Below are 22264 nucleotides of genomic sequence, written 5' to 3' on the forward strand. Positions count from 1 at the left end.
TTTAATTTAACTTATGCTATGTTGTTTTAATCTTGTATTTTTATTGTTGTGAGCGCCCAGAGCCCATTTGCAGGGAGGGCAGGGCATAAATATAATATAATAAAAATAAATAGATGAGCTGGATAGGGAAAGATTGATTATACTGTACCCTTTGCTAGCTATCAGAGGTTGTAGGAATCAAGTACAACTGTACCAAAGCAATCAACCATTTATATTTGGAAACGTTCATCTAAAAGTGGCTTCACTCTCTTCTTAAAGCTCTACAGATAACACTTTTTTTCTCAAATGAACACTGAGTGAGGAGCAAAAGCTTTGCCAACTAATTTTATGCTTTTCACACCGAAGTCTTGATAGAAACAATAGTTGGTAACTTTGTTAGCAAAGACTACAGCATTAATGTCTACACTTAGACATAAAACTCTATAGATGGGGGTGGGGGTGGAATCACACCAGGTGCGCTAGGTAAGCCCTGCCTGCTCAGCGCCAACAAGAGCCAGTGTCATCCAGCCAGCAAGAGAGTTTAACTTGACCCTGGGGAGAAGCTATGGATTCATTTGTGCAGCCTTAACGAACACTCTTTTTTGTTTTATTGTATATGTCATACTGCTTGTCGTGTTCGCTTCTCTAATTTTGCAATCCAGTTTTATGCCACTGTTTGCATGCATCCGCTCTTTCTGCATGCTTTTTAATTTGGGCCTCATCCAGAAAGGTGGACTACAAACGATGGCATTAAACGAATAAACAAGTAAGATAAAAGGGCGATTAATGACGGCTAGCCATAAAGGCCGTTTTCCCAGCACGAAACGCTACAAGCAGGCAGTCATGAGGACTATTATGTCCTGCCTGCTCTTGAGTGTGAAGAGCGGCTGCCCTGCCCAGAACTTGCCCGGGAGAACAGACACACACCCAGCTCAGGCAGCCACTGTCTTGCTGCCCAGGGCCAAGCTGAGCGCTTCCCCCTCACCTGAGAGAGGCGGCGGAGAGGAGGAGAGAGACCTCTCCGGCTTTCTGCCGGCTCTCAGGCCCCCAAAGCGAAAGGGAGGCGTGACCCCGCCGCGGCCCGACCAGCGCGCACGTGGAGAGGGGCGTTCGCCGGGGCGACGCGGCCCCTGGAGCCCGGCCGGCCCTTCCAGCGCCCCCCTCCCCCTCTTTCCGCCGCGCGCTGGCTCCGAGCAGCTGTTCCTAACGGCCGGGGAGCAGCGGCCAATAGCCAGAGCGGCCCCGCCCGGCTTCCCGCCCCCTTTGCTGGAAAGAGAAAGGGCGGAGCGGCGGGAGCTCGGGGAGGTCGAGCCGGTGGCTTTTAGAGGAGAGCCGGAGCCGCGGACAAGGGACTGAGTCTCCTGCGGCCGGGCCCGCCGCTTTCCCTTCGCAGCCGCCCTTTCCTTCTCTTGGTATCTACCTCAGGGCGCTTCGCGCGGCTTGTCTCGGCGAGGGCAAGAGCAGGTCCGGGAGCGACGCAAACCGTCGAGAGCGAAGGGGCTGTGCGGCGAGAGGAACTCTTGGGGAGCGCGGGAGAAGTTGGCGGAGACGCGCGTCCAGCTCGCCGCCGAGTGGGTTTGCTTCGTGCGGGGTTCGCTGCGGGAGGGCTTAGAGGCATCTTGTGGAAGATGCACACGACCCAGAAGGATACCACTTACACCAAGATCTTTGTCGGGGGGCTGCCCTACCACACCACCGACTCCAGTCTGCGCAAGTACTTCGAGGTGTTCGGGGAGATCGAGGAAGCCGTGGTCATCACCGACAGGCAGACGGGCAAATCCAGGGGATACGGATTTGTAAGTCAGGAGGCGCGGGACGGGGCGAGGGGCAGCAAGGGGGGGGGGCAGCAAAGGTCAGCCTTATAGTAGCATTGGGGGGGGGGTGCACACGTGCGGTGCCATTTATACTCCCCTAAGTCTCATTGAGTTCAGTTTGGATGATATATGCCTTGTTCCGAGGGAGGGGCTGTCATTACCAGGGAGGTGCGTGAAATGATTAACTTCCTGTCACTTAAGTGGAACTTATTCTGAACAGGGGCTGGAAAAGCAGGTAGCCCACAAAGAACAATCCTAGAGCCCAGAAAGCTATTGGGTTTTTTGGGAATGTATTGTATAAAGGGGGTTTCTTGAGGGTGTTTTTTTTCTTTCTCTTGAGAAAGGGGGTGTTGTGGTTATGCCCTTCAGGGAAGAATCGCATAAGAGGAGTCGCTAAGGCAATTTTGGCATCGGATGGAGCCAGCTGGTTACAGACTGATATGACCTGTTAGTGTTTTTATCAGCGGCACATGCTGCTGTGCAACTGGGGTGCTCTGAAGCTGCTCTGGAAGAATTGCATGCATGATTTCTTTGATTAATTTAACAAAGAAGCAGAGGCTAAACTTCCTGTAGAGTGGGATTTTCAATGTAGCCAGGAAAGCTTGTCAGAAAGAGTGTCTATCTTCACTTTGCAATGTTTTACTAGAGGCAGAAGCTCAACATTGGGTTCTTCGGACTGAGTTGAACGTAACAGTCTAATGCTTTGCGTGGTTTATTGTCAAGGTGACCATGGCCGACCGAGCTGCTGCTGAAAGGGCTTGCAAGGATCCTAATCCAATCATAGACGGCAGAAAGGCTAATGTGAACCTAGCATACCTAGGAGCAAAACCGAGAATAATGCAGCCAGGTAAGAAGATCCCAACTCCCACCTTTCTTGCCTTCTTATGTGTTTAAACAGAGACTACAAACTTCATACCACTTCTAGAAGTAGAGCTACTTTAGGGTGAACAGTTGGAGAATTATTAAACAGAAGTCCAGTGGCGCCTTTCACAAAATGTATTTCAGCAAAACTTACTCAGGGTCCACTTCTCAGATGTGTGAATTGTACAACTGTAACAAATCTTTTTATACTTAAAATTACAAGCAGGAGAAAAGGTAGGGCTGGGGAGAGGTTACAGAGAGAGGCTAGTGTGAAGCAGTCACTAATCAGAGACGTAAGCCCCTTCAGCATGGGTGAGGACCACTCCCGACCTTGATAGATAGGCAGGAATTGTGGCCAAAACTTCTAAAAAGGACACAGTTCTAAGAAAGCAAATCACATCACCCAGTTCTAAAGCCCAGTCAGTCAAACTTTATTGCCATAACCAATGACAATTGCAAGATGGATTAAAATCAAGAACTTCACAGTTCTTTTCAGCCTTTCATTGGGTATGAACATGTGGAAGAACAGAAATCTGAAATGCACTTTTGTTCTGTTTCTGAATTGTGATAATAATGTGGGAAGATTGATTCACAATGGCATTTCAACTTTCCTGGGTTTACAATGCATTTATGATTCCAGTCTGAGGCTCATATGCCAACCACTTCCTTGACTCCCACCTGCAGTTTTTGCAGATGGAAGGATTTTTGACCATTAAATCATCATTTCCCCTCTCTCACTGGTGCCCAAAATGACCCCTCCAAATGATGCTCCTGTGGAATGGAGGGACCCTCAGGAATACCTTGCGGGGTTAGAGGTCTGCTTTAAGAGGGAGGAATTAGCAAGATCCCATGGGTATGAATTATAGGCTTCATTCAACCCAATGAACGTTTAAGATGGCTTGTTCCAAATGTGGTGTCAGTGCAGCACAGGAAAACCAAGAAATTTTGAAGGTGTTGCATCTGAATGTACTGGCATAAATGTGTGCTGCTTGAGTGTCGTCAGAGTGCCTTTGGAGCTTAGAGCCAAAAATTCTGAGGTCGGACCTACGTTTACAGAAGAGTTGTGTGTAGGACCCTGGGAGTGATTTAGCTGCTGTCAGAAAACAAGCATCTGTGGGGAGGGGGTTACTTCTTCCCAGGAATTTTGTGTGCAACACAAAAAGATCTTTAAATATCCTTTCACATTGATGCACAGTCTTGTGTACAACAGCTGAATGATGCACCCAAGCTGTGCGTGAGAATTTTTGCACACTCCCCCCCAAACAGGTGCTAGATTCTGGGATGGTAGAAAAGGTTGCAGAAGCAGTGGAGGGAGTGGGTTAAAAATGTCATTATTAATTCATCATGGTATGGTAATATGAAAATGTACAAATATAGAGAGTGAGCATGGTGTAGTGGCGACAGTGTCTGGCTAGCATCTGGGAGAACCAGGTTTGAATCTCCACTCTGTCATGAAAGCTTGTTGGATGACCTTAGGCCAGCCACACAATCTTGACCTAACCTACCCCAGAGGGTTGTTGTGGGGTAAGATGGAGGAGAGGAGAATTATGTAAGCCACCTTGGATCCCTATTGGGGAGAAAGGTAGAGTATAAATGGAATAAATATCACTTTTTTTCATCATATTAAAAACTTAACAGCATTGACCACTTCAATACAAGCACACATTATCTAGCATAACAAGTTGGTGGTATCAGCAGTTGGTGTGGGCACACTGCCATCTGTCGTGGCCGACGTTTTTGTCAGGCATAAAGCAGCAGGTGTGGAATAGCATCCAGTTATTTTTTGAGACCAAAGTAACATTTTATCCACAGGAATGTATTTTGCTAAGGGGACAAGAGGCGCAGGCTATGTTGTTGGCTTCATGGTCCTGCTAACTACTGCTGTTTAGTAAAGGTTGGAGAATGTGTGGGCTTAATTTGAGATATTAAGCCTGTAACCTGTTTTCAAATGTTAGAGCTCAGTCTTTAAATGCCTCTCCTTCACCACTGAGTTCTCACAACCAGCTCGCGCATAAAAGGGGCTCCAGTTTCAGCACTTCTGATTTTAGCAAATTAAAATCAGGGATTATGGGATCTTAAAGGGGACTGTATGTTTAGTGTAGTAATTACAGTATCACTAAATTCCAAGGAGTGTATAGCGCAGAATTTCAATAGAAAGTCTTGAAACATGTTCTTGTTGCCTTCCACCCAGTAGTCAACTGTTAAGAATTTTTTTCCATTGATAACATTAAGATAGTTCATCCGAGACTTCTCAAATGCCTCCATTTTAACCCTCATTTTACTGCTGATACCTCATTTAGATCCTACATATATATCATGAGTAATAGAGAACGTTTAGGACTAAAGTAGCAAGATGGAGAGCTCAAATGTAATTTTATGATCACCACTTATTTATTCCAGATGCTAAAAAATAGTTTGTCATTATAATGTCTGGGTTTGTGTGTGTGTGTGTGTGTGTGTGTGTGCTGTCAAGTTGCAGCTGACATGGTGACCCCAGCAAGGAGTTTTTAAGGCAAGTGAGGAACAGAGGTGGTTTGCCATTGCTTTCCTGGTGGTCTCCCATCTAAGTACTGTCTAGGGCTGACCCTGCTTAGCTTCCAAGATCGGGCAGTACCATCCCATCCCACTACCCCATCAGTTCTCTTACATACTAGCAACAAAGCCTGTTGTGGGAAAAAATACAACGGGCTCTAGAAAGGGGAGGGTGGGGCAGGCAGACATTCCCATCTCCTCCGTCACTGATCCCAGACTGATGAAGGCAGGGGGGTGGCCATAGCCACCACATCTGTTCCTGATACCGGCCAAGTGAAGGGGGGGGCGGGCATTGCCACCTGCTCTGCACCTGATCCCGGCTGGGTGAAGCGGAGGTGGGCATTCCCACCTGCTCTTCTCCTGATCTCGGCTGGATGAAGAAGGAGCGGGCATTGACGCCTGCTCTGCGCCTGATTCCGGCAAGTTGAATGGGGGGGTGGGCATTGCCTCCTGCTCTGTGCCAAATCCCAGCCAGGTGAAGATGGAGGTTGGGAATTGCCACTGCTCCACTATTGATTCCTGCCGGCTGAAGTCGGGGGGGCATTGCCACCTGCTCCATGCCTGATCCTGGCCGGGTGAAGGAGGGGCGGGCATTACCTCCTGCTCTATGCCTGATCCAGGCCAGGTTAAGTGGGGCAGGCATTGCCTCATGCTCTGTTCCTGATCCCAGCTGGGTGAAACGGGTAGGCATTGCCACCTGCTCCACTCCTGATCCCGGCTGGGTGAAGGAGTGAGTGGGCATTTCCTCCTGCTCTGCAGCTGATCCTGGCTGAGTGAAGGGGGGTGGTCATTGCCACTTACTCCATGGCTGATCCCAGCCATGTGAAGGGAGTGGGCATTGCCATTTGCTCCGCACCTGTTTCCAGCTGGGTGAAGGGGGAGAGGGCATTGCCTCCTGCTCCGTGCCTGATTCCAGCCAGGTGAAGGTGGAGGTCGGGCATTGCCACCTGCTTCACTCTTGATCCCAGCTGGGTGAGGAAGGGGCAGACATTTCCATCTGATCTACTCCTGATCCAAGCTGGTTGAAGGGGGATGGGCATTTCGACCTGCTCCATGCTTGATTCCAGCTGGATGAAGGCAGGGGTGGGATTTGCCACATGCTTTGCTTCTCATCCCAGCTGGGTTAAGGCAGGGGGGCGGCATTGCCTCCTGTTTCTGATGCCAGCTGTGTGAAGGCTGGGTGTGGGCATTGCCACCTGCTCCACTCCTGATCCCAGCTGGGTGAAAGTGGGCTGGGCATTGCCACCTGCTCCACTCCTGATCCCAGCTGGGTGAAGGCAGGGGATGGGCATTGCCACCTCCTCCACTCCTTATCCCAGCTGGCTGAAGTCAGGGGCGAGCATTGCCACCTCTTCTGCTCCTGATCCCAGCTGGGTGATGGTGGGGGGCAGGCATTGCTACCTGCTCTGCATCTGATCCCGGCCTGGGCTACCTGCTGTGGCACGCTCTCTGGAGGTCTGGCTGCCTCATCTGGGCTTCCCTCCACAGCAGCGCCCTTATGGAGGCACACCAGGGTAGGAAGTGAGTTGTCTGGAACACACTTAGCTTTTTATATAGTAGGATGCCAAAATCAGGAAATGTATGTGGACATATGTGTGAAACAAGAAATTGTATGGAGATAACAGCGCAATTCAGACATTATGCCAGACCACAGTTAAGGAAGCTTAAGTAGGGTTAGAGTTTGGTGTGATTTTAAGTTATACAACTATGATTCATGATTGGCCCACAAATGAGCATCAGAATCAGAAACCCATGGGTTGAAATAGGTTTTCAAATGATGGCTTGGCATGATGCACAAATCAACAAGTCAGTTGCCATCACTTTTTCTCCAAGGGCCTCTACACAATAAAGATAGGGGTGAACAGAAGACTCTGGATGCTGAGAAGATAGAAAATGAATGAAGACAAGTAGCTCTAAACCATGGTTTGTCTGTTGTATGTTTGAAAGTTCCAGTCATGGTTTGGGTTCTGAACCATGGCTTTGCAAACTTAAATTAAGCCAAAGACATGACATGAAAAAGTGGTTTTGGATGTCAAGAGCTTCCTCATTACCACTGCCCCGAATCTGTAACTAACTTCTCCCTCCTTTACATGGTCTTTTTAACCAGGATAGAGTATTACCTTGTCAGAGGAGGGCTGTAGTTCACTGCTTTGCATGAAGGAAGTCTTGAGTTCAATCCCCAGCATCTCCAGTTAAAAGGCTGAGATGGAGGGTGATCAGAAAGACTTCTCTACCTGAGAACTTGGAGAACTGCTTCCAGTCAGAGTAGTCAATACTGATCTTTGTATACCAGTGGTCTGACTCTGTATAAAGCACCTTCATGTGTACCTCTGCGCTAACTAACCAGATTAGCATTACCTGGATTTTATGTAAACCAGCTTCAAGTTTGATTTAAAAACAGAAACCAGGTTTAATGTGAGGCAGGCATAATCCTGTACCATGGTCAAAACTGCGAAACAGAGTGCAAATTCATGGGGGCAAGAGGTAGAGAGGAATCTCTTGAGCTAGCTGCAGCCAAGGTGAGGAGACTAGCAGTGCAATCCTAAATAGAGTTATTCCAGTCTAAGCTCACTGAAACTTAGACTGGGCTTAGACTGGAGCTTAGACTGGAGTATCTCTTCTTAGGATTGCACTGTGAGAACTGTGTGTCTTGCACTTAGATGCAATATTTACCGGAAATAACATCTACCCTATATTGTCATATTAATGAGAGGAGTTTTTTTTGTTCATATTAATGAGAGATACAACGGTGGTGCATTGGATCATACTTTTCTGGTTTGTATATCTTAGAACCAGTATTTATAATCATTCATGACAATGCAATGTTTATAAGACATGTTTTGTTCATAGGTTTTGCCTTTGGTGTTCAGCAGCTCCATCCAGCATTAATACAGAGGCCTTTTGGGTAAGTGTACTTTAAACTAGTATTTGGGAAGGGGGGGAATGTAGGGCTGGATCCAGCCAAACTTTTTCTCTTTCAGTTCCCCTCCTTATTACAGACCCCATTCCACGTGGGTTTTTTTGTCTGTGCAAGACTCGTGGTCCCCAGCATAACCTTCCAGTGGTCAGAGGGGACCCCCCCCTTCACTTTTTCACCAGTGGAAAAGTTGGTTGGATCCAGGCCATAATGTGTACATGTCAGTGGCTTCCAATGTGATTGCTGATGGGAATAAAATTACATTTTTTTCAAATTTCCAGATTTAAAATGCCATCACTTAACTGATAATTCTCTTAATAAGTACTATAGCTGAATCAAGGTGTGTGAGACACTTGCAGTCCTTGCATTTGAGCAGGCCAGTGCCCCTAAGATCATGTGGTAAAAACAAGAAAAGGCATACTCTTTTCTTTATTAAAAAAAAAAAGAAAATAAGCAACCCACTGTGTGCCCCAATCAGTATTTTTCTTCAACTTGACCCAATGTTATTTATCTCTTTCTAATCTGACAGGGATCGTTTACAGTTAAGATAACTGATGAGAAGGATATGATGATAAGAGGTGGAATAGTTCTGTTTGGAATTAAACTCTGTAACCAGTAGACTCAAAACACACAAACGAGCTAAAATGGTGATTAACGATGCATGTATGTTTTTTTCTCTATATAGTCAATAGATATCCGTGTGCTTTTTTTCATTTATTACAGTCATGAAGTGGTGTTGATAGCTAAACTGTGTGCTTTTATTTAATTGAAAGAGCTGTAGTGAAATTTTTTTTTGGTGGTCTTTGGTTTTGTTGAGAAGTGTTGACTTTGCCATGGGGAGCAAAGGGCCTTTTTTTCTTGCTTTCGAGCTGTAGCCTGTGATTTATTTTTTTTTAACCGTACTTTGTAGTGAGTGCTAAATTGGTGTGACTTTTTGATTTCTTTTTTTAAAAAAAAGAAAAACCAACTTATTGCTTGCATGTTAGTTTTGGTTTTGCTCCTTGGGAAGGGTGTGGAGCTCTCTGTATTAACAATGTGCGTCCACTTGTACTTTACAATCAGACTTTTAAAGTCTTTATCAAATTTAATATCTAGCATATCCTTAAAAATGTATATTACTGCTAAAATCAGTCTGGTTTTTAATCTTACAAAGCATAAAGGTAGAAGGTGAAGTCTGCTTGATTTTTCTTTACAGTACTGCCTCTGTAATACTTGCTGATTGAAACTTTTTAGAAAGATAATTTAAAAGGGAGCTAAGGATGCATGCTTATTAAGAGTAGCTTTGAAATACTGTATTTTATCATCATAAGAAACCAGCAGCCACATAATTGAGTTGCTGATTAAGGGGCCAAACTATCGATTATATTCAGTTCCACAGAACTTGTCCCATAGCTTTTTAAATTAAAAGCAAACTGCGAGTTAGTGAGTTAAATGGAGGAGTGGTAGGTTCAGGGACTGCTTAACCCTTCTGCCTCGGTCCATTTTTCTTCTGAAAAGTATATGCTTTTACATTAGGAGGAGGATGGGGGTCGGGGCGGGGGAGCAGCCAAGGCAGATTTGCGAGAGAGTGGTGGGAAGAGAAAAAGTTCTTTGTCTCTCTCCCTCTTGCCCATCCCACCCCCTCATTTGCTTCTTGGTTTCTTTTAAAAATCCCAGAATAGTAATATACAATTGTATTTAACATCTAGTTTCCATCTAACAAAACAGCTTGACATTTTCCTTCCTTAACTACAGCTACTTTTAAAGAATTTCAGATTTGGTCTTGCAATTTGTTTTGAATGGGTTCTTTAGATTTCTCCTAACTTGTGAATATCTTGAATGAAATATGCAATGAAGTTTTAAAAGGTGGCCTCTCTTATGCAGTTTAATAATTCCTTCAATAGTCTTAATATTTTGAACCAACAAATAATGTAACACAATTCTCATAAGATGACTAGTTGACTTGGGTTAAGACGATACAATAACATAATTACAAGATTACTAGTTTATAACAATAGGTAAGTGTGTGTTTGGTGTGTGCGCGTGTGCGTGCATGTGTTTGCGCACACGCGCACACATATATTTGCTAAAGGATTGCTCCTTTCATGGTAGGAGGACACAGTTTTCCAGTCTTGATATGGGAGGGACAGAGATCAGTTAGTCAAAGGGGCTATTTTATCAGCTTTCGTACTGATCTAAGATCTGCTGGACCAGCACATAAACACTTAGGATTGTTTTTACCAATGACTAAATTGTGATGGTGTGGATCATGTTCAATCCTTACCACCTCCAGTTAGAAGGATCAGGTAGTAGGTAATGTGAAGGACCTCCACTTGAGAGACTCCAGAGAACCACTTCCCATCGGAATAGTCAATACTGAATTTGCTAGACTGGCAGTCTGACTCCGTATAAGGCAGCTTCATGTGTTCATGTAGTGAACACGATTTACAATGATGGCACAATCTCAGTCGACAGAGGCCTTCGAATGTACTCCTGACAGTCACTCAAGTGGGCAGGCAACTCCATGGTGTTTGACTTTGGTGCATATAGAGCCATTTGCTCTTCTAAGTTGAAATTAATTCCTTTATATTTTTGACCTGTGTCATTCAGCTTAGTGTTTAGGACTGAATTTTCAGTTATCTTGAATACTAATATTCCATTTAATTGGGTTTAGATTACAGCCTTTATGCATTTTCCCATGTGTCCTTTATTTTCTAGTGAACTAAGTTTAAGCCATCCGTTGGGCTTAGCTGTAACTAGGTAAAATAGGTCTCGTTTTGACATGTGTATCTGAGGGGAGTCATCTATACTGTAAACATAATTGAATATGCCATATTGTACATAAATGTTAATAACTTTTATGCTGCCTTGACTGAGATAGCCCAGGTGAATCTGATCTTGTCAGATCTCAGAAGCTAAGTAGGGTTGGCCTTGGTCAGTAATTGGATGGGAGACCTCCAACAAAGACCAGGGTTGTAGAGGCAGGCAATGGAAAACCACCTCTGTTAGTCTCTTGCCATGAAACCCCCACCCGGGGTTGCCAACCCCCACCCGGGGTTGCCATAAGTCAACTCTGACTTGAGGGCACTCTCCACCACCACCGTTATTATGCAACCTTGTCATGTATAGCTGCAGAGGGTTTTGTAATTAGAAAATCACCTACTTGCCAAACCCCTTTTTCAGAAACATCCTTTAAAATGTTAAATATATTTGAGTTTAAATTCAGAGACAGACCAGTGCTAGAGCTGAGGAATGCTAAGAAAATCAATTCAGACCCTAAAGTGACCACTTCCAAATACTTTACTGTTTTACCCAAAATTGTTGCTCAACTTTCTGAATTGGCTTACCTTCTGTGGTGAAACTTTGATCTTAAGTGTGAGAAGCTGCTTATACTTCTCGAATATTGCTCAAGAAGGCACTGAAATCTTGCTTTCAGGTGGTCTGTTGTAATATATTCAGTTTCTTCTGCCTGGTCTGGTTATGCATAGTTCAAAAATACTTGCTTAAACTATTCCTTGGAAGAAGCAGCGTAACTAGAATGTTGACTGTATTCACATAATTTTGTGTGCCAGAGACCCATTTTAAAATAATAGGCTGTGATATAATGAGGTTTGCTTTGATGGGAATATGTTCCCACTTCTCGTATTTCATGCAGTCCATGACATTTGCCACCATCACTAGCAATTAGATAATGCCACATTTGCTCTGCATGCTCTGTCTCATGTAACCTCTTATTTCCATGATATTTTTCACAATCTGTGGTTTTCCTTTAATGAAAGATGGGAGGGGGGTGGTTGTATGGCTAGTTCTATCCACAGGGGGAAAATATTTTGTTTGCTTTCCTGCTCCTTCTCAGGTCAGTGTGTGCTTGCTTAATGGTGAAATCCTAAGCAGAGTTGGATTTCACTGGAAATGTGCTAGTGAACCCTCATCCATTCCTCCTTACTTGTAAATTGAGGTCAGCAGCACACTACAAAAGGTGGCCCATTTAGTATTTCAATTATCATTTCCTGGGATTACTTTGTGCATAGGACAAGAAGACCTGAACAGTGTATTTTCACCACAGCCTCTGCTTTTCATGTCTTTGTGCAATCACTCAGAGAATGTTTTAATGTTTTAAAAAGAAAATGATTGGAACTGCAGGACAATACAGAACCAAGAGGGAGAAGAAGCTTTCTAAAACAGCATCAGTGGTGTGATATGGAACTGCCCTGTTATAGAAAAAGAGTAAAATTTGAACAGTCTGAAGAGCTTTTTGGCAATTATTGAAAATAAGGTTACAATCCAATTGCACATTTACCTTTGCCTTTGAATAAAACGACATTTACTTCTCTGAACATATGCACTGAATTGCCTTGCAAAGCTGCTGGTGAAATGATTTTTTTAATTGAAGAGGAGTGAAAGCCTACTGCAGAAAATCTAAGATCTGCTTTCTAATCTCTGCATGCCTTACGTTCTGCACTATCAGTAGTGACAGTTTTTGAGCATTTAGTTATGACCATAATTTTACTAGAAGTTTCTTTTCTTCTGTTTATCTGAGTCCTGTTTCTGATTCTACCCGAAATGCTCCCACTCTTGGTTAGCAATAACAGAGTATCCTGGAAGCCTCTTCAAATGGCATCCAGCAGTTAAAAAGGTCACATGGTGTGTTGAGAGTTTACTTTCATTAACACTAACATTAAAGCAGTTGTGAAGCTTATTGCACTGAAATGGAACTGTGCTTGTGAAAGAAAAATGCAATAGAGAGCAATAGTTAAATGATGGTTGTGATTTCTTTGCACACAAACACATAGGTTATAATGAAGATCATTCAATATTTCATCCCTGAGTACAAGAAAAGGCCCTCATTAAGAATTTATTCCAAAAGCAGTTGTTGTTGTTGTTGTTGTTGCAGAACTGCTTGTGTTGCAACCTAAGTTTCTATTTTCAGTGATCTGTGTGTCACATGGTTGTGGGCGCAGTTCAGACATGATGACAAACTATGACTATTACATTAGTAAGACTGGGATATTCTCAGGTTCACACTCCCTCCCCCCCACTTTCCTTTTCCCCATTCCTCATGAGCAGATCAATAATTAAAGGCTTTTTGTAACAAATTGTAGTCTATTGCTCTACCTGTACCATAACCTATACTTTCCCCTACAATCCGGGATTAGAACTTCATACAAGAGAGAAGTGAGCATGCCCAAGTGTCTCCTTGGTCTTATTCATGTAGTGTCAACCCATGGTTTGTCTTTGTCTGAATCATGCAGCTTGTAGCCGTATATGTGGTTCTGCATTAACTTTGTGGTAGTTCTTGCCGTCATAAAAAGCAAACAATTGTTTAGGTTAAGATAATACCATAAACTAATGGAGCTGGTATGAGGCACACACTTAACTTCTGAATAAACATTTGGAAGACTGGGCTGAATGTCTGCAACCCAACATCAGAAGCAAACTCCACTGAACTAGAGAGACTTATTTGTTCTCAGTTGAAATGGTGAATTTTCCGTGCTAATATACCAAGGTAAATCAGAAAGAGATCTACAATTAGGTACAGTTCCACTGTTGGCAGCATTGCGTACTAAATGATATTTTAGCTTAAAACACCCTGTTGACTATTGAATGAAGATGCCTAGGCAGCATAATGCCTGGGCAGAAACGAGTCTTTAACCTTTTGACCTGACTGGGCATAAAAGGAGATTGCATTTCAGTATCATGGCGATCTCTGCCTGCCAGCCCTTCCAGCAGATGGAAGTTTACTTTGGCCTTATAAAGTCATTTTACTCAGCTGGAAGCTCTTGTCGCATGACAGATGATCAAAAATAGACCCACTGCAGCTTGCCCTGTCAATCACCACATGTGAAATGGCATAATGGTGGGGTGCCTGCAAACAGTTCGTGGCATATTGTAGACTAAGGGGGCTCTAAAGAGATAATGTTTCATAATTTCTCCCACCTGTTCATTTCTTGGCTTAAAAGAAACAAGTAGCAAGAGCTTAAATTGGGACAACATTCCTTTATCTGTCTAGATTTCTTTTTTAACAAGAAAGATACAAGTGTCCTTAAAATTCATAACAGTACTCCTGCAAGCACAGAGAAGAAAACTATAGGGTTTTTTTCCTGTTTCAGGATACTATGATAAGCTTTACATTATTATTAAAAGATTCCTCACTTTTTAAAATATGTGGCAGAAACAATCCTTGGGAATTAACAACTTTTAAACTACAATGAAATTATCAAGAAATTTGAGAAATGTTATTTGTCCTAAATGCTAATTTGGTTCAAGCATTGTAGTTGGAAAACACAAAAACACTGGGCGCTGAAAAACCTTGAAAGAGGACTTAATAATTTATCACTTTAAAATATGGTAACATTTTAATAAAAAGCTGTATAAGTTCTTCTAGATAAATAAAATTTACTCTGTTACTCTGTCTCCACTTTCCCCCCACGCATAATACTTACAGTTTGCAGTTATCCCAGCTGGAATAGTAGAATATTAATGGGCTAAATGTTTTAAGTTAGATTCTTAATACTTTAAAGTTTGAGTTGGAAACATTAAAAGGGAGCAGTGTATTGCTAAACAAACAAATCTTTGCTTTTAAAATACGCTGAAAAATAACTCTTCAAAGCATTCTTCAACTAAAATATTTTCTTAGTTGGCAACTTTAAGCTGAAACTAATTTTTATTTAAACACATTTTTGAAGATATTCACTGTGTTTTATATAGGGTGACTAGGTATAGCTGACTTGCAACAGCTATGGGAGAAAAAAGCTTCTTTTGACATTTGCATGAATGTTTGAAATGTTTATTCTGCATCTGTACCTTTCTGTGTGTGGGGGGTGGGGTGGGATTTCATTAGAACTCTGATCTGTGTTGGGGAGAAAGCTTGGTTCTCTGTATGGTTTCATCTGCAAATCAAAACCTTGAAGATTCTACTGCTGGTGAACCCAGTGGGCCTAGATTGGAGGAACTGCATAGGATGGCACTGTTTGCTTCTGTATAGAATAATGGAACACGTGCATATTTTTAAAACTCTGGTTGAGGTGGGGTGCTGAGGGCTATAGTCTAGCAGCTAAAGAGTCTAAACTGGGAAACATCTAGGTCACATCTCACCTCAGCTGTGTTATTGCTTGATGATCTTAAGACAGCGGTCTGCAACTTTCCAGACCAAAGATCCACCTGTAACTTCTGGGGGTAGCAAGGGGCCCACTAGGCTGTAAGTATGACATCATAGTCATGTGAGAGGAAAAGGAGGAGCCCAAGCCTGTGTTTTAAAAAGCAGGAATCTGTTGAGTGGCCTTGTCTCATCGTCCTACTGTTCCTCTTGGCATGCATGCAAAGAGTTACAAGAGGTGTTGAGCTCTTAATACAAACATGCTAGCAGCAAGTTTTTCCAAAAAAACAGTTTTAAATTGGCATCTTTACAGGGGCTTGTAGCTCAGCAGGTTCCATAACCATCCTGAGGGTCTAACCCATGAGTCAAAGACCACTGCTTTTTGCACACCATTGCTTCTCAGTTTCATTCACTTGTCTACAATATGGGAATATAATACGGATCTGCCTTACAGGGTTGCTATTACATTACTGAAAGAATGTACATGAAGCATTTTGAACACTCAAAGCACTATATAAATGTTCTATTATTATTATTTTTGTGATGTGACAGCATTGCTACAAGTATCAAAACTAGCCTGCTTGTGCTTCTGAGCACCTAAAAAAGAAGCAACATTTCACAGTGTGGAGAATATTCAAGTATGTATTTGCGAATAGTGGGTTTCGCCCCCCCTCCCTCAAAATATGTTTCTGCTTCTGTTAAACATTAGATCTACTTGACCGTAATCCAGCCCCAGTTCTCCCTACCCCTTCCCAAGTATGTCTTGCATAAAAATAAACAGGCTGGCACAAAGCAGACACCCAGTGGCCTGATATGTGACAACAGGTTTGACCTTCACAACCTTGTAACCTCTTCAGAAGTGTGATGCACATGTACCTAGAGATCACTGTTATTGATTTTAATGGCATCTGTGTAGCTTCCTTTCAATGGCCTTTTGTGACGGAGTGAATTGCACTATCGTTCGTTTGAAAAGTGTGATTCTTGCTGTGTTTACCACACTTGTGAACTTCTATTTTAAACTCCTTTGTCGCCTGTGTTGTTTTTTATTTTTAATAAGGGTGACTGAGGTTGCAGAGGAATTAATGTGTGCTGAGTCTGCATAGCAATTCAAGTAGGGTTGCCACGATACACAACTTACTTTATTTCCCCAGTTCAGTATATTTTTGTGAAGTGGGTAATTCAGTTGAACAAATATAAAAATCTTGGGAAAGTTCAAGTATTATATATTCCAAATAACTTGTTGCATAGTTACAAAGAGGTATTGCGACTTGTGAGGCTCAGAATTTTGTCAACATTTGATGGATTAGTAAGTATTGGGAGAAAATGGTCACGTGTACGTGATGTTAAATTCTGTATTCTCCACTCTAGTAATTGGAACAAACAAGATTTTTCTTCTAATGGGTCTATTAAACTTTGCCATGTGTCAAGTCCCCTCTAACAATTTCAAAATTAGTAGTACTGTGGGTTTTACGGAGTTTAAGATCCATGCTGTTAAGTCAGCACTAACACAGCGTAGTTGTTTTTTCTCAATAATGAGATCGGTAATGGTGAATTTACCTATCAAAACTAGTTATTGTGGCAACCCTATGCACATAACAACAACTAAATTTGAGTTTGTTTTTTAGTTCTGAACTTGGGAGTAAGGCTTTTATTTGTGACCACTGACTTTGTCTTCTGTTTCTCAACAGGATCCCTGCTCACTATGTCTATCCTCAGGCTTTTGTGCAACCAGGAGTGGTAATTCCACATGTCCAGCCCACCGCAGCTGCCGCTTCCACTACACCTTACCTTGACTACACTGGAGCAGCCTATGCTCAGTATTCAGCTGCCGCAGCAGCGGCGGCAGCAGCAGCCTACGACCAGTATCCCTATGCAGCATCCCCAGCTGCCGCAGGCTATGTCACTGCTGGGGGTTATGGCTATGCAGTCCAGCAACCAATCACTGCAGCAGCACCTGGGACAGCTGCAGCAGCTGCTGCCGCCTTTGGCCAATACCAACCTCAACAGCTGCAAACAGATCGTATGCAATAACGGATGGACTTGCGAAGAAAGTTTTCTCTCTCTTTTAATTCTTCCTATATTTACCTTCCAGCCTTCCAATAGAAATAGTTTTGAAAAAGCAATTAACCTTAACTAATCCAGCTTTAAGGAAAGTTACAATGCAATAGGGTATTACAGAAAAAAGAAAAAGAAAAATCCATTGTCTCTGCACAGTATGCATCCATACCATGGGTAGTATTATAAGGTGGGTATTGTTAACAGTTTCAAGTATCAGTCAGGGGGCATCATCCTATCATGAAAGGATGGCAGAAGTTAACAATAGAAGCTTGCATTTTCAAAAGAAAAAGGAAAAAAAAGTAAAAGATGCGTTTTTATAATATCAGGGAAAAAATATCCAGGTGAGCAATATGTAGCCTGTATCAAGTTGAAGATGACTATTATTTAAATGTTGAAAGCACTGACTGTCCTCACAGCTTTTCACTATGGCCTACAGAACTTTGTTTGAGTAAATATTTCAAAAAGTTTTCTTAGGATCTCATTATGGGCATCGAACAAACTAAGGAACGTGGCCTTTTGGGAAAAGGGTGGACAGGCACCAAAGTTATTTTCTCATCTGTCCTCTGTATGAATGGGACTATGGAGCAAGTGGTGTGGAATTAATGGGCGCAACAGCTGTACAGACAATCAGTAACACAGACTGTTCTGGAAAAGAACACATCGCTTGTGCTCGTTTGATGAGCTTGTCACATTCTAATCCCCTCTCCCCCATCCTGTTTCACTTTTAGGAAACTTTGACTGCTAGTGTCAGCTATTCTGATTCTGACATAGGATCAGCTCTTTACTACAACAGCCTCCTCTTTTTATTTATTGTATCTATTCATGGCTTGAGAATAAAGGCAGGAAGAAATTTGCTGATTTAAAACCTTTTAAGAACTGTGTTAAGGGATTGGGGGGATGATTTATATGCAATTTATTACCTATTTAAAATATTTATTAGCGAAATGCAAGTTTTTCACGAGACAACCTGTTGAGATTGCAGTTCTTCAAGGATTAATGCTATTATTGTGCCTTAAATGTAATGCTATTTAAAATATATATATTTATTTTGAAACTTGTACAATGCTGCACTCTCAAGAAAACAACTTTAGATGTGAAACTGTAAAATTATGTATTCATCTCATAGTATAAATTATTTAGTAGATTTAGCTGTAGTATATAAAATATTAACCTAATTGACTTAAAATGATGACATAAGTTTTATTCAAGTGAGTACACCTTTTGTAGGGGTATTTTTAACACTTCTTTTAAAAAGGTTTTGATCTTAAAAATGCTAATTTCATGCTTCTCCTTCTCACCTTTGTCCTAAACCCATTTACTTGGAAAAGTGCTATTAATTTTGGTGGAATTTACTTCCCTGTAAGTGGGTATTCCTTAAGGATTGGGGTATGAAGTTAGAATACTCCACACAGTTGCTTAGGAGACAGGCCTTATTGATGCATTCCTGGTGTGGAATGAGGGGCGCTTCCATACGGCCTGGTGACAGGCCTCACTAATCACGTCTGCAGATAGGAGCCACAAGAGCTGGATGAATGTGTATCCATGTAATTCATCCAGTCCATATGGTTCCCCTTTACAGACCTTACAGGAGCAACATCAGTCTAGACTATACAAAAACAGCTGCCAGGCCATAACCCTAACATGGAATTGGGTTTAAGTTCTACTGATCTTGCTTGGACTTGGTCCCAACTAGGTATGCAGAAGGTTGGGTCTGAAGCCCCAGTCTTAAATGCATTATATGGAAACAGACTCCATAATTTAATCCATGTAATACATTTAGGCATGAGATATCAGTGTTTTCTCTTTCAAATCACAAATGGGTAGTTTTCACTTTCATCTCTATCTATATCAACTATTATTCCTTTAGTAGGAAACGCTGCTTTTACATTGTCCTGTGAAACTGCAATAAGTTACAATTTTTTGTTCTTGAGCTAAAAATGGAATTTAATATTTTAGACTGTATTGGAATCTTTTTATACTTGAACAATTTCATACAAGGGAAGACAGGATAGCATTTTTATGGACTTTATCCAATGTCACTGGATTTATTTTAAATATTTTGGATACTAGCCAGTGTTATATAAGGCAGATAACATGACTTTCACATGCATGTTATTTATTATGTATATTGCTTTATAATGTTTCAGATCTTCTAATCTATACACTTGTATTAAAAATCCATAAAAATTACTGTTGAATTCAGTCTGTTTACAGCTGTGCCAAAACCAGATTCCTGCCTTATTAGGATATGAACATTAACTGAACATTGTTTCATACAGATTAAATCGGGCCATGTTAACGCTGTTTCATTTTAAGTTTTGAGTACTTGATTCTTTTAGAATATTTGTACCCTGCCTTTCTATTAATATTGGTACACAAGGTGGCTTATAAAATTTCAAAAATAAAAACAAAACTAAAATAAAGACAAGATAATCAGGGCTGCAAACTATTCTTCCTTTTTGCATTGCCACTGGAGATCTGGAGGAGTGAAGCTGCTAGAAGTACTCAAATGACTTCTCAGATGGTCTTTTCTTTTACAAATGAGGTCTAGTTAGAGGTGTGGGTGAGTTGATTAGGTACACTAGAGCAACCTCACCAACATGTGAACCATCACTGAAATGAAGCTTTTCCTCCAGGAGGCTACAGAGCAGTCTCTTGTCACTGGAGAATTAGGAGGAGAGTCTCAGACTGAAGTTCTTACCTCTGTCCATCAGATTGTCCTGTCACTTTGCACAATACAGAATTAACTTGTGGAGTTTACGAAAGCCACCTGCAGTAATAGACACTTGAGGGATCCAGGTCTATCAATGGCTATTTGCCTCAGTAACTACAATTTAGGGTTATAAGGGGGCTTGCTGGCAATGTTACATCACCAGTGACATGTTGATGTCACCCTCAGGAGAGGGACGCTCTGATATTTGGGCAAAACTCATGTTTTACCCAAATACCAGAACATCCCAGGCAATTCCAGTCACACAGGGAGGAATGTTGGTGCATTGGGGTATTGCTGAAGACCCCTCCCCCTATTTCCCACCATTTTCCTCAGCAGCCAGTAGAGAAATAATGAGCTTGCTAGAATTTGATTACAGTGAGAGACGTTTATTCCTAGTGTTGACAATTAAATGGAATCTTTGATGCTATGAGCATGATTATAAACTTCACAGCATTTCACCCATCTCAAAAGAATGTACTGGGCCAGTGGTTAAAATACACCATAAAGGTTATTTGCCATGTATTGATCCTCTTGTTTCATGAACAAGCTAATTCCTTTTCTGCCTTCTTCCTCAGTTCTGGCTTTTTTTGGAAATTATTGAGCAAATGTCTGTGTGGGAAGAAAATAAATGCAAAAGGTGTTGAGAGATGGGAGGGTAGGAAAAAAGGAATACAAAATCTATGCCATTATAGAAAATAAAAAGAAAAAAATGTGATGTTGCAATGTTAAAGATGCATCCTTAATTCCAGAGAAAGTGCTTTATAAAGCAAAAGAAGCAAACAACATCTAACTGCTAAATATGCAGACAAATTGAGCAGGAGAATACAGAGTAAAAGATGCCTCCTATGAGTGCTGGTGCAGAGAAACCCAGTTTTAGAGAAGGTGGTGATACTTTTTCAGTGTACTCTAGTGATATAGAAAACTCTTTCCAGGAGTTTGAGATAGCAGGTTTCCTTTGGTGGCCGCTTGAAAATAAACCTAAACATCCATTTTAGCTATACTTTCACTATAGCCCGCTGGGATTTTTTCCCCTAAGTCCTAACCTGGACCGTTTCCACACTACTTACCTTCATCTGGAACGCCGCGGAACGTTGCGAAAAAAACGCGGAAGATAGCTTCTTCTTGCGCAAGTTTTGCGTGATGTCGCACAAAACTCGCACAAGAAAACACTATCTTCTGCGTTTTTTTCGTGACATTCTGGATGAAGGTAAGTAGTGTGGAAACGGCCTTGTTAACAGGAAAATTGTATCTCTTTATATAAATTGAACCATATAAACACTATTACCACCTCTGTTGGTTTTCAGGTTTTAAGCAGGGATTCTTCATGTCTCTTGCTAATTGTAATGCTTTAATTTAGCACTGATTTGAGATGTAGGAAAGTCTAAAATCACAATGAATAGCAGTGCAATTCTAAACAGAGCTACACTCTTCTAAGACCATTGATTTCAAGATAGCACTTTCTCAAATCTTCTCCATCTTACACAGGAAATTGCTTACAAAGGAAAACAAAAATAAAAAGAGTAATTCAATTCTATTTTCATTTAAGTTCCATTAAATAATTTTTTGGTGAAAAATAAATCATATTGCAGTATGGAGAGCCAGTTTGGTGTAGTGGTTAAGAGTGCGGGACTCTAATCTGGAGCGCTGTATTTGTATTCATGTTGCTGGCTTTCCCTATTTGCATATGTGCCATAGTTCATGCCTCCCTAACATTATCAAGGTGGAAAGTTCTTGTGGGAGAATGGTGAGAAGGCAAGCTGGGGCAGGCCTTGGGTCTCTTTGTAAGAGGGGAAATCTTGAGCTGATCCTCATGCTCAAGACTACTTATAATAATAATAATAATAATAATAATAATAATAATAATAATAATATAATAATGAGGCATCATATTAGAATAAGCATTCTCTTTGAAAGAAAAAAAAGGAATACCCTTTCTGAGATTACACTTTCTGCCTGCAAGTTTTTGAAAAGTTGTTGCCTTAAAAAGATTTTTAATGTACTGCCTTGATGATTGATCTGAAGGTTTAATTGATTAAACAATTAACTTACATTGTTCAACATTTTTTTTCTGATTTACAAGTACAGCATATCAGTAACATCTCAAACAAAAATTAGTAGGGGCATATGGTATTAAACATAGTTTCCTACTAATTTTGTTTCTGATGCCACTGAAATGCAGTTCACATAGACCAGAAAATATAATCCCTGTAAACATCACTGGTTATAACAATGTTATAGATAGTTTGGCAGGGACCTCATAACCAATAATTTTTCTCACTGGCATGGCAATACCTAAGAAAGTACTTAGAAATGAA

General features: G+C 41.6%; 1 protein-coding gene across 1 annotated transcript; it reads left to right on the forward strand.

The window, feature by feature from the left end:
• The first annotated feature begins 1299 nt into the window (after positions 1-1299).
• On the forward strand, positions 1300-19551 carry RBM24 (RNA binding motif protein 24). The gene is made up of 4 exons (XM_054985967.1): positions 1300-1775; positions 2517-2640; positions 8037-8091; positions 16867-19551. Exons 1-4 carry the CDS (start codon positions 1608-1610, stop codon positions 17207-17209), a joined length of 690 nt encoding a protein of 229 aa, XP_054841942.1. The 5' UTR covers positions 1300-1607; the 3' UTR covers positions 17210-19551.
• Positions 19552-22264: the final 2713 nt, after the last annotated feature.

The sequence above is a fragment of the Eublepharis macularius genome, chromosome 7 (assembly GCF_028583425.1).
Source record: "Eublepharis macularius isolate TG4126 chromosome 7, MPM_Emac_v1.0, whole genome shotgun sequence".
NCBI lineage: Eukaryota > Metazoa > Chordata > Lepidosauria > Squamata > Eublepharidae > Eublepharis > Eublepharis macularius.